Below are 12,408 nucleotides of genomic sequence, written 5' to 3' on the forward strand. Positions count from 1 at the left end.
AGCCCGAGGGAAAATTTTGCTCTTCTAAATGTAACCATTTGCTCTTTTGTTACCCTGGCTAGTAGTAGTCATATCACACTATATACATCTTGATACTATAGCAGATTAAATACATCATGACTATTCACAACTGATAAACTATGACAGTCCTGATACTACATCAGCACCTAGGTTCTCACTGTCATTTTATTAATACAATACTGTACATAAACTAAACCAATAACATAGTACTGTATACGATGCTCTAAAATATTCCAATACTAACTTAAAGCAGACATATCCCATTATTTTAGATGGTAATAGGAATGTCTTTATGACTCTGGGGGAAAATATAAATGAGCACAAAGATGCTCTTAAGACACTACATAGTGACAAAATTCTACCGAGAATTAGCAAAGTATACAAAGATTCAAATGTGGTGCCGATACAATTGTGAGAAGCCTCTGCGATGTGTCCCACCCTCTCCTGTATTTCTTTGAATTTAGCGGCAGCTAGGAAGATTGGTGTAATGTGAATCCACTGTGGGACTAAGAATGTACTGTTGTTTGTCATGTGTACCAACAGTGGCGCCTTGATTAATGAATTTAATCCGTTCCGGCACCGAGCTCGTCATGTGAAACACTCGTCTTGCGAAACGACAACAATACTGTCGTCGGAGACATCCGAGAACCGGCGAGAACGCTAGGAAGAACCATGTGGTTTGCTCGTTAATCGAGACAAATTTTCTGCAAGTGACTCGCTCGTTACTCGAAATGCTGTAACTGGAGTCGCTCGTCACTCAAGGTTCCACTCGACACTATTTGGAAACATTTTGTGGTAAATGAATCATTATTAGTATGAAGTAATACCTTTTGTATTTAAGATGCAACACAAAATTAGTACTTTGTATCCATCTTGTCCAAATCATTCAAATTTACATGAAGTACTTATCAAAAGAAGGCACCAGGCCAGGGGGGGAGGGGGTTCTATGTAGCAGAATTTACATCAAATTGTTTCCATTTCCATCACACTTCCTCTTGGACTCGCTGCCTATTAACCTGTTGTTAAGCACCCTGAATAACATTTAGATACAAGATATAATTGACGTCTAAGACACTTATCGCTTAACAATGAAAGGCACTATGGTATTACACAAGGATTCAACATTTATTGTTTTATATAAAAAAGAACACTACATAATTAAATGTTTATTTATACATTTTAAATACAAAATCAAATTTTTTTGCAGAATATACTTAAACTACTTTGACTAAGTTATCACAGCTCAAATGGTAATGTTTAATAAAATATAGTAAATAAACATACAGCATAGTGCAAAATGTAGGCCCTAATCTCACTTTATGCAAGACTATATGTTCTTGAGATTATAACATACTTCTTCACGAACCTTTAACTATAATTATATTTCACAACCATTTACACAATACATACTTGAATAGCAATAGAACTTTAGGAATTAAACTAAATAACTTCAATGAAATTTACAGCACATTTACATTTGCAAACCCTTCAAGGTCCATATTACTGGCACAGTAATATTTATTGTGATGTGTTAGACCGTAAGACAATGCTTCTTGTGACCTCGGTTATAAAAAACGACAATAAATTAGTAACTTGATTACAATAATAACACTATTCCTGCAGAATTCACATACTATTTATTCAATGGACTCCCCAATAGAGATTACTAACTAAAAAATTCATAGCTATCTTTTATAATTCAAAAGGCACTAAGGCTGGAAAGTTATTAAATACAGTTCATGGTACAGACCAGCCAGAAAAGTCCTAGATATCATTCAAGAGCAAACTGCCCTGAACTTGAGGGGGACCTCAACAAGACTGACACACTTCCTGTGTGTCACACGCTGTGCATACCTGTACCTAGGATATTTAATAAATCCTCTAGGTAGTCAAGTGGTTTAATGGTTGGGAATCCTATACACACACTAATGTAGTACAATTTTCAAAAGAAACAAATATAATTTGCAATGCATCCATGTAACCTCAGAGTTTCAGGCAAATCCAAATTATCAAAAAGATCAAAACTTGTGCAATTAGCAAGATGCCTCGGCAATTGCACAACATATCTTTAAAATCAAGATGATTTTTCTTGGAAAGAGTTAACTGCACCCCCCTGCTTCCCTCCCATCTACTAAAAGTAAATCACCAGAGTATAATCAAAGCAAATAATTATCAAATGAAAGTGTTTGCCCAACACGGCTATATAACAGCATTGCCAAATTGATACAAAAAATTACTGTACTGTACATTCAAACAACATTAATACAGTACAAAATGGCATAAACAAAAATTTGCAAGGTGCAATACTGTAAATCAACTTGTAACGAGTGTATCTTACTGAAGGAAGCTAGCTTACCAGTATCTCTGCACATCATTATGCAACATGGAATGCTACTTAAGTTGCCGAAACATTTCTTCCACTTTCCAAGCCTTTTACCAAGGCCAACAAGGATCTGGGCACTGACGAGTCCATCCCTGGAGCTCACCTGATCTGACCTCCATTAAGGCAGTATACACAGTCTCCTGGAAAAAAAAGAAGACATTACCTGTATTAAAATTGTTTAACTACTGTACTATGCATTTAACTTTGATTTATTTAGAAATGGTATATGCAGAGCAGACCAAGTAAACAAAAGTGCCTACAAATTTTAGATATTCTTTTACAAAAAAAGAGGGGTAGAGGGATTGAATACACAAACTAGGGGGAAAAAAGTGCCAAAATCATTGGAAATTTTAAAATGTCACGACAGATAACAAGGAAGACAGGACATCCCGAGTATCTCTCGTATCCTGTAACACTACTGAGGCAATTCCACACACAACCCCACCATCCTACTTCACAGCTGTGCACACAAGTTTTCATCTGGTCACTGACCTGTTCAAGTGCACAATTATTCGACCAAAGAATTGAAATTAAAATTGATCATTACCGAACAGTCTTTGTGTAATAATCACAAGTATAATCCTGTGTTTGATTACTGTTGACCTCATTATATGACCTAACAATCTACAGCTGACCTGGCTCCATACTACAATGCAGAACAATACATGTATATACTACCTTATTCAAAACAGGTTTTGTTGACAGGACATTATAAATGAGACTCAGCGATGCATTGATTTGTCCATTCTCTGTCATACATTGGATTGCTGGTGTTCTGCGATCATCAAAAAATGGAGGGTTTTTCCAGTGGTCGTAATTTGTCTGGACAAGGAACCAAGATCCAGATCCAGTTTTCTCTGATCCAAGAGTTACGAGATCAGCATTATCTCTATCACGTGTGATGATGCATCCCTGAAATTTTAAACACAGTATATACATAGCAATAAAGATTCAGCAAAGTAAAGCTTCAATCAAAACACACACACTCAAAAACTCACTCTTAAATTTGAAGACAAGAAAATATTTGGACAACGAGCAAAAAATATTACATGGGTGGAGAAAGTTTTAAAAGGTTGACTCTTTATTGTGCCCCCCCAAACTGAACGAGTGCACATTATTTACAAGAAATGCTGATAAAAAATAAAGCTGAAAATAAATTTTTAGAATGGAATAATCTTCATGTGAAAGGTGTGTGTTCCAAAATAGCTGCTAGTTTAATGGGTGCATTTGGATAAGGGTCCTGGTAGTACATTCGCGTTCGTTCTCGACGCACAACTGAGATTCCCAGGCTGGACAGAAATGGTTGGGCACATTTCCTTTCACCTAATGCCTCTGTTCACCTAGCAGTGAGTAGGTACTCACTCAGGAGTTAGTCAGCTTGTTGTGGGGTTGCATTCTGGGTGGGATTAGTAATTCGGTCTTGTGGGGGAGGAGGACCTCAATAAAGGCCAAACATATGAACACACTCTGGCTGCCTGTCCCTCGACAGTGAATTATTATAATTATTATTTGATAAAATTTGTAAAGACATGACACCATGAGCATAGCTCTCCCATCCTGTAACTACAACTACATCCTGTAAGTAATTTTTGGAAATTCAACACGATTGTAAATAAATATATGTACACAAGTGTCCCGGTAGTACAATCAGATTGATGCTCGACTCACAATTGGGAATTCTCGGTTCGAATGCCGGCCGAAGCAAAAATAGCTGGGCATGTTTCCCCATCACTTAATGCCCCTGTTCACCTACAAGTCAATAGGCACCCAGGAGTTAGTCTGCTTGTTGTGGGGTCGCATCCTGGGAAAGGTTAGCAATTTGATCTGGGGACAGGGGGTGGGGTGGGGTGGGGTGGAGACCTGATATAAGCCTAACACACATACGTGTATATACACACTGGCTGGTTGTTCCCTGACAAAATGAATTACTATTATTATAATGAACATACTTTTAAAAAAATATATATAGCATATTGTGTGCACACACGTATACACAAGTATATGTTCACACTTCCATTTTCCATTAAATCGGTTTAAACATCACTCTGACCCCATACTCATCCAGACTTGTACATCTTCCTTGCAAGCCAACAATTACTCATCCTCTAGAGATTTGAAAACAGCCCTTAGTCACAATATTATGTATAATAAACTCTAATTCTAGCTTGGCATTTCTTTCTCTAATATTGTTATCTCTTTGCACACTACACACACAGCCATCTCTAAATATCCATACATTCCCACAACTTGCTGTGCAATCCCAAATCGTCACTTATTCTCGCATCGAATGGGCTTCTCTACCACTTATTTCTCCCTACTTGTGCATGCAACAAGCATATCTTTACACATTTAGAATATTTTAAAATTAATTTCCCTAACACGATAAAACTGACCTTGCAGAAATCAAGGAACATTCAAGCTTGCTTGGAAAAATTCATGTCTAAGGCGTGGACTTTAACGACCCTTTTTAACTTCTTAAGCAGACTTAAGACAGTCTTCTTGGAAGACTGTCTTCCAAGACAACATTCAAATCATCTGGTCTAAAGAATGAATGGAAGATATGATGTATAGTATTCACCATACTGTTGACTGGAATGTATTTAATATTTCCTGATGGGAAATGTTTTGTCACATACCTCTCCTGGTTGTGCACCACCGAGTATGAAGTAAACGGGAGCCATGAGTCTCGTCTTCATTAGCTTCGTCTGTGCTTCCTTGTAGCTACTAGCCACCTCAAGGACTTCACGTGTCAAGAATGACACCCAGCTGAGAATTATTGTATAACATATTATAAGCATAAAACTTACAAATACTTATATTACAATACAGTATATTTATATTTAATACCTTTCTTATAATATAAAATAATTTAAGAATATGCCTTTTATTTTGTGAATACACTGTATTACATTTTTGGTCACCCCCCCCCAAAAAAAAAGGCAGCATACATTATTTAAATAATACAATCAGATGGATTAGAGTGATTAGTGATTCCCTAAATTTCTTCCCACTTCCACAACCTATGAAAGTGAGAAATGGAGTCAAAGCAATGAATGCACAAGTCCAGACTGCTAACTACCACATACCTCTGCTCATGATCATCAAAGAGAATCCACTCCAGCAGCCCCATGAATCCTCCATTCAGAGCAAATCGTTTGTCCAGGGAGAATGTAAACTTGTCCTATTTATGAACAAACAAAACACTTGTACAGTATATATAGTAGTAGTACTATAATGAGAAAGAATACCAATCAATAAAGCAATTATAATGACCATGATAACATTGTTGGCAAGAACTTTCTTTGGCCTCCAATTAGTCAAAAGTGGTAAAAAAGTGGTGTTCAGTACGCACCTCTTTAACAGCTGTCAACACACCAACATACCCAGCAAAGCTCAGAGAACGGAAGAGTGTCGTTCCATTTTTCTTCCAGTTCAACTGAACTGTTAGTGGTTTCAGCTTCTCGGCAACTTTCCAGGTGTGGTTCTTTTTATCCCATCTAGAAAGTAAAAGGACACCATTGAAGATTGACTCATTTATAGTTTCTCCAATTCAGTTTCAACCCTCATTTTCATTCCAATTGCAAAAACCATAGATCCTTTTAACCTCTACACACATTCTGTGAAACTTCTTAAACATCAAAGCATGTTACATTCAAGCTATTTTATCAGGTAACAGATTGGGCAACATGATTCCTAGTGCACCATGTAAATACAACACATTCGTGTGGACTGTTCCTGATAACACTCATTCACTAATGCCATCACACAAAGCATATTGTCACAATTCACATTTACATTTTACACACACACATACACAGGGGTGGACAAAGACAAACTCTTCAGCATGGATGGAACACGAACAAGGGGACACAGGTGGAAACTTAGTACCCAAATAAGCCACACAGAGAGATTAGACAGAAATTTTTCAGTGTCAGAGTAGTAAGTAAATGGAATGCACTAGGAAGTGATGTGGTGGAGGCTGACTCCATACACAGTTTCAAATGTAGATATGATAGAGCCCAGTAGGCTCAGGAATCTGTACAACAGTTGAGAGGTGGGACCAAAGAGACAAAGCTCAACCTCCACAAGCACAAATAGGCGAGTACAAATAGGGTGAATACACACACAAGCATCTTTTGAATGCATCATTAGCAGGCATTCATTGCCCCTACACCAGTCATCAATAAAGGTTTCCTCCCTCAATCCTTGCCACCATTCCACTCTTTATTCTCGCTTCCTGTAAGCTTTGTCATCTCTCCGGAACTCGAGACTTTCACAAAATAAGAAACCTCAATCTTCATAACACACTTACAGGCTTCAGCTACCATCTTTCAAGAGACAGTATTTTGTATATAACCACCAGGGATTTGGCTTCAAGTCTGATGCACTAGTGATTAAATTTAGTGCTACGTATAAATTAAAACTGGCAAAATGGAGGTGTATACAAGTATGACATGCACAGGAATGTAACATACATATATATATACTGTACATACATATATACAACAGCAAATTATACAAACCCCAAAAACACTCCAGTATCGAGGTTTCTACCATGATACAAGTATCCACTAGGATCCTGAGCAATAATAGAGGTACACAGTGTGAATGCCTCATAGAAAATGTTGTACATTGTGATGGTGCTCAAAGGTAATTCTGAGAATGTCGAGATGCCTACCAACTCCTCGTAGAAAGGATATGGTAGAGTGGTGGCCACCTAATTAAGCAGAAAAGAAAGTATTATTTATTATCTGTATTTACAAGCAAAATTATATTGCCACCATATACAATACCCGTATATGTAAAAAACCTTACAGTGCTTACTTGATTTGTTGAACTACTGTACAGTATATGGGAATGTGTCACATTCTGAATACAGTACAAGAAAGTTTGGCTTGCCTAGAGACCATAAAACAGGCATTGTCATTCAGCAGTTTCAAGCCCAATTTTAGACCTTATTTCTGTAGATCGTTCTATTGATATTCCACCATTTATCAAGATGACCATTGCATTTAAAATAATCGATTGTTATATTTTTGGAATGTGTAATATTTTAGTTTTTACTATAATAATTTAAGATTAATTACAAAACAGACAGGCAATATGGAGAAGCCTACCATACATGTTTTGTATACACTCAATTTGCCCCCCCACACAATTTACCAAATGATTTCAGTATATAGCACTGCCCCTTGAACAATAAATCCAGACTTAAAAAGTTTTGGCCATCTACTAACTGAAAATTTAGTCAGAAAATTAAAGACCCTTGATAAAAAAAAAAGATGCAATCTTAACTTGAAATATTGGAAACTGCCGAATTATTAAACAATTATTTAGCCTAACAAAAAGAATTTAAAGAATACAGTACTTAGATTTAAGTTATTTACCTTTGAGAGATTATTCATGATTATCTTGAATAATAAACAATTATTTAGCCTAACAAAAAGAATTTAAAGAATACAGTACTTAGATTTAAGTTATTTACCTTTGAGAGATTATTCATGATTATCTTGAATAATAAACAATTATTTAGCCTAACAAAAAGAATTTAAAGAATACAGTACTTAGATTTAAGTTATTTACCTTTGAGAGATTATTCATGATTATCTTGAATATCGTCTCGCCCACAACTGATTTGATAAGATCCTTGACGTCATCTATCAAAGCCACAAGCTGAAATTTGAAATATTATTTAAATACAATGCATAATTGTCAAGATAATTCATCGTCTTGTAAATGTATGTTACAGAAACAGTAGAACACAATGCCTAATTCTAAGTCTATTGACCACACTTCAGATAATACACCATGCCATAACTGGCCCACTTGCACTGATGAAAAGTATTAACAAACAGAATTACTGTAATTAAATTAATTAAAAGCAAGATCTCTAAACTGAGATGGTACGGTAAAAATAAGCTTGAATTTTAGAAAAGCTTGAATAAGGAGTTCAACCATCACTACCTCGACGTTTCTACTTCACTCAACACACGTACCACTAGCACACGATGGTTACTATTATGTACTGCAATCAATAGAATTTGCAACAGCACAATTTTCATCAGATTTAGTAGCTTGTGGCAATAAATTTGCTCCATGTGACAACAAAAAGGTTTCTCCACTATGATCACTGTAGATCACACCATAAGGTCAATAAAATCCAGACATTCTTATGAGAATCAGTATTTACCCGAGGGGCCACTCTCTCTCTAATGGCCTCGACAAGGACAGGAATGCGGTGGGTCGTCACAAGTAAATATATATATACAGTACCACTATATACCACTCATTGTTATGTTGTGAATTTTTAATATCCCCCTCTGGTTACCCTCAGGGAAATATGAAAAATATTCTCTCCACCTACTTTTAATCTTCTGTTCACCATTTATCATTACTTATTGCATTAAAATACATATTTAATTAATTATTGAAGTATGCTTTGAATACCTGGGGACCCTTATCTGCCATGAGTGGTGCCCAACGTTGGAGCGGAGAAAGGTCCAGATCCACATCGTAAACTGGCACTTCAAAGCTGCCAAGAAAGTGTTGAATTGCAATTTAAATAATATATACAATACTGAACCGTACATGCAATCTTGAAAATATACTAAGTATATACAAGACATTTATTCTTTAACACGGATACTAAATGGATAGAATATAAAGCCATATTAATTCTTTTTGCAAAATGAGCAAAATTACAAATTTCTTTTACTAATACTTTCATGTGTTTAAAAGTGAGATTGCTGATAAAGTTGTGAAAACTTCACATGATTACTATTTGGAATGATTGAATATGGACATACTGTATACTATTAACATATTTAGAATCATATACCACACCCACTACATATATACTAAAGTCATTGATATTAAACATTATATATTCTTGAATAAATAACCCAACCTACACATGTAAAATACAATAATATGAAAGGGATGACATTTTGGTTTGCCATAAACCCTCATCAGGATGGACCTAAAAACTGTCACTTCCATTCCACATGTGGAAGTTTGGTTGGTTATTTCAGCCATGTTATTGTGAGTTTCTCTGCTTACGTTCTTGAGCTATAGTAAGTAGCTATAGTTCAGTATTGTTAGGTCTATAATCCAGTCACTGGTTCCCTGTGATTGGGGTTTACCAAGAGCCTCAAGATATGATGTGACAGAATTCACTATAATATAATACTACCGGTATATGAAAAGAATATTGTACCCGATGACCATACCACACATCAGAAAATGAAGAAATGACAATGTTTCGGTCCATACTGGACCATTATCAAGTCGAGTGATGACTGGATAATGGTCTGGAACAGACCGAATCTTTGTCCATTCTTCATTTGTGTGGTTTGGTCATCATTTCTTCAGCCATGTTACTGTGACTCATTTCTGAACATTGGACCTTGTATGATATGACATTCAATCTAATAGTTACTGTAGGTCATTAAAGCTATAAAACTGAATAGTGGTTACACTCACTGTTTATCTGGAGGATATGCACCACTTTCACAACCCTGAAACTAATAAATTATTATTATTATTAAATATTCATTACCAGAATGAAATACATATAATTACTGCAACAATCATGAATTATATTTACACAAACTAAAACAGCAAGACATGGCTATACGAGCGTATCGTTCGAGTTACGATAAATGGCTACAACCAATGACCAATGATAATGTGTTCATAAAAAATTTCAGTTCAGGAGAGCAAAGGATAGTAACATCGTGTTGAGAAACAAAGCAAGACAAGAGGACCTAAGTGGGAGCTAAAAATGGAAAAAAAAAGGGAATGTAAGTAAATACTGTACCCTTACCTTATACAGTTGCTCAACAAGTGGAATGCACTGCAAAAAAAGATATGGAAGCCATCTACATTCGCAACTTTAAGGCCAGATTCAATGAAGAATTAGATCATATAATAGTTAAACTGTAAGAGTTACAACAAGGCCGCTAGGCAGAACCTAAATGTAGGACCTCGCTTCCCCTGTAGTCGCCAACTGGCAAGTACCAAAACATCGTACACAAGTTAATTCATCAAAGGATTTCAAAAGCTACCTCGCTTACTACCCCAATGAAAAATCATTGGAGCCTAACACAGCAAAACCTAAGATAATACACCCTAACCTGTGAAGAGGGCCACACATGCTTTACAGACACCTTGGGACCGAGACTGAACGAATCTCCCGTTGTGTCTGGATGAGTGGTTCGTCATCCAGAAAAGCGAGTGGGCGGAAAACAATTAACAATTTTGTTGCAGAAATTTTACCGAATTTTGTTTGTACTCACCAACATGAGAAGTTTCTGATCTACTTGTTAACTTTAAGATTATAGTTGATGGGGCATTGTTATTTAGAAAAGGTGGTGGTGGATGATATTATTGGGTTGACTGATGAATGGTGATGAGGTAACCTTAGCAGGCTGCCGTTCACCATGTACTCTAGTGTACCTAATGCCATGGCAGAGTTGAAAGCTTCCCAGCCATCCATTGTCTATGTGGAGGCTCATTGTGCAGGGGACCCAGTGGATGGAAATGTCATATCTTTCCGAATGAAATTCATGGAGAAGTTGAAGACAAAGGTAGACAAGCTCTTTACATGTTTCAGTGTAGAATTATATATTTAAATATGTACGTATGTTTCTGCCCGAAATGCTATGCCTCTTAGTAGCTTTACAGGAATGTAAGAACACCAATGTAATGTTCTTTCACAACCAATGCACCTTCTTGTTTATAAATAAATAAAATAGCATGAAATCACATTTTTGGAGTTGCTGCAAAATGTGCATTTCCAAACTACAGTAGTTGTATTACGAGTATATGAAAAGAGCTTGCTACAAAATATATAATTCAACAGCCAATATAGACAGTTGGGATCAGTAGTTCTAATTCAGTGGGACTTCGAGACATGCCAATGGGACATTACCAATTAAATCGAACATCTCTGAAGTCCTTCTTACATCCCCCCAAAAATATATAGCAACTTGAACCACCTGTTGTTGAGCTCCAACACACACACATATACTCACCTGCTGGGCCAGGGTGGGGGTGGTGGTGGAGAGCAGCAAACAGGCCACAAGGGCCAGGTATGGGGCCCAGAGGTCCATGATGAGCGTGTGGTGTGTGTGGTGTGGAGAACTGTTGTCACCACTCAGCTGGTAGCGACTCAGCTGGTCGCCGCTATCAGCTGGTGAGAGTCACGTGGTCAGTCCCCGCCCCCAAGCCCGCCAGCTTTGAATTCTTGAACGATGAGCCAACTTCCATCTTCATCACCTGGCCATCTCTATATATTGTAATAAGGGGTACCATCTCTGATTGCGTTTGTAGGGACCCTGGACCTCGAAGAAGACGATATGTAGCATCCAAGGGGAACCTTGTGAGGCACCCGTGTACACTCACATATTGTCTTCTACCACCCCCCCCCCATCCTATATTTTTGTGTTATGTTATTTTATTTTATTTAAAATTGCATTACACAAAAAGGGTTACAACATTGGTTACATGCAAGGTACAAGGCTACTTATCACATGTTGTAGGGTTTCCTCCAGCTCCTCAGATGGTAGGCAGGAACCATGGATGCAGTGTGCATTTCCTCTCTGGATCGCCACACTAAGGCGCTGAATGAGGAAACTGGCCTCTCTAGGGTCTCTAGTTGTTTCAATGAGCTTAGAATCCAGCTCCTTCAAAACACTAGCAGCACTTTTACCCCAGGCATCCAGTGTCTCTGAGGTAATGGGACAAAACTATGCTCTAGTGCATAATTTATTCGCCTGTCCTAGTGTATAGGTTATACAACTGCTGTCCTTGTGTATAGTTTATACAACTGCTGTCCTAGTTTATAATGTATACATCTGTCCCAGCGTATAAATTATACAACTACTGTCCTAATGTATAGTTTACACAACTGCTGCCCTAGTGTATAATGTATACATCTGTCCTAGTGTATAGATTATATGACTGTTGTCCTAGTGCATAGTTTATACAATTGCTGTGTTGGT

At 37.1% G+C, this 12,408-nt stretch overlaps 1 protein-coding gene across 2 annotated transcripts; it reads right to left on the reverse strand.

Moving 5' to 3' along the window:
- Positions 1-1,174: 1,174 nt before the first annotated feature.
- On the reverse strand, positions 1,175-11,596 carry LOC123744871 (acid ceramidase). Of its 2 annotated transcripts, none has more exons than XM_045725070.2 (10): positions 11,440-11,596; positions 9,887-9,927; positions 8,852-8,936; positions 7,988-8,077; positions 6,928-7,121; positions 5,757-5,901; positions 5,491-5,585; positions 5,041-5,170; positions 3,083-3,316; positions 1,175-2,544 (listed from the first exon to the last, which is right to left on the reverse strand). In XM_045725070.2, the coding sequence occupies exons 1-10, from the start codon at positions 11,515-11,517 to the stop codon at positions 2,455-2,457; spliced, it is 1,182 nt and encodes a 393-aa protein (XP_045581026.1). In that variant the 5' UTR covers positions 11,518-11,596; the 3' UTR covers positions 1,175-2,454. The 2 variants fall into 2 exon arrangements, with proteins under 2 accessions (XP_045581026.1, XP_069167810.1); XM_069311709.1 differs by having other exon boundaries at positions 9,887-9,921; positions 11,440-11,568.
- Positions 11,597-12,408: the final 812 nt, after the last annotated feature.

Source organism: Procambarus clarkii, chromosome 70 (genome assembly GCF_040958095.1).
Source record: "Procambarus clarkii isolate CNS0578487 chromosome 70, FALCON_Pclarkii_2.0, whole genome shotgun sequence".
In the NCBI taxonomy this organism is placed as follows: domain Eukaryota; kingdom Metazoa; phylum Arthropoda; class Malacostraca; order Decapoda; family Cambaridae; genus Procambarus; species Procambarus clarkii.

Coding starts and splice junctions, on each gene's coding strand:
- LOC123744871 (XM_045725070.2), bottom strand. CDS start 11,517: ATGGACCTCTGGGCCCCATACCTGGCCCTTGTGGCCTGTTTGCTGCTC. Junction 5,902..6,927: donor GATACTGGAGTGTTTTTGGG/GTTTGTATAATT, acceptor TTTACTTTCTAG/ATGGGATAAAAAGAACCACA. Junction 5,586..5,756: donor TGTTGACAGCTGTTAAAGAG/GTGCGTACTGAA, acceptor GTTCATAAATAG/GACAAGTTTACATTCTCCCT.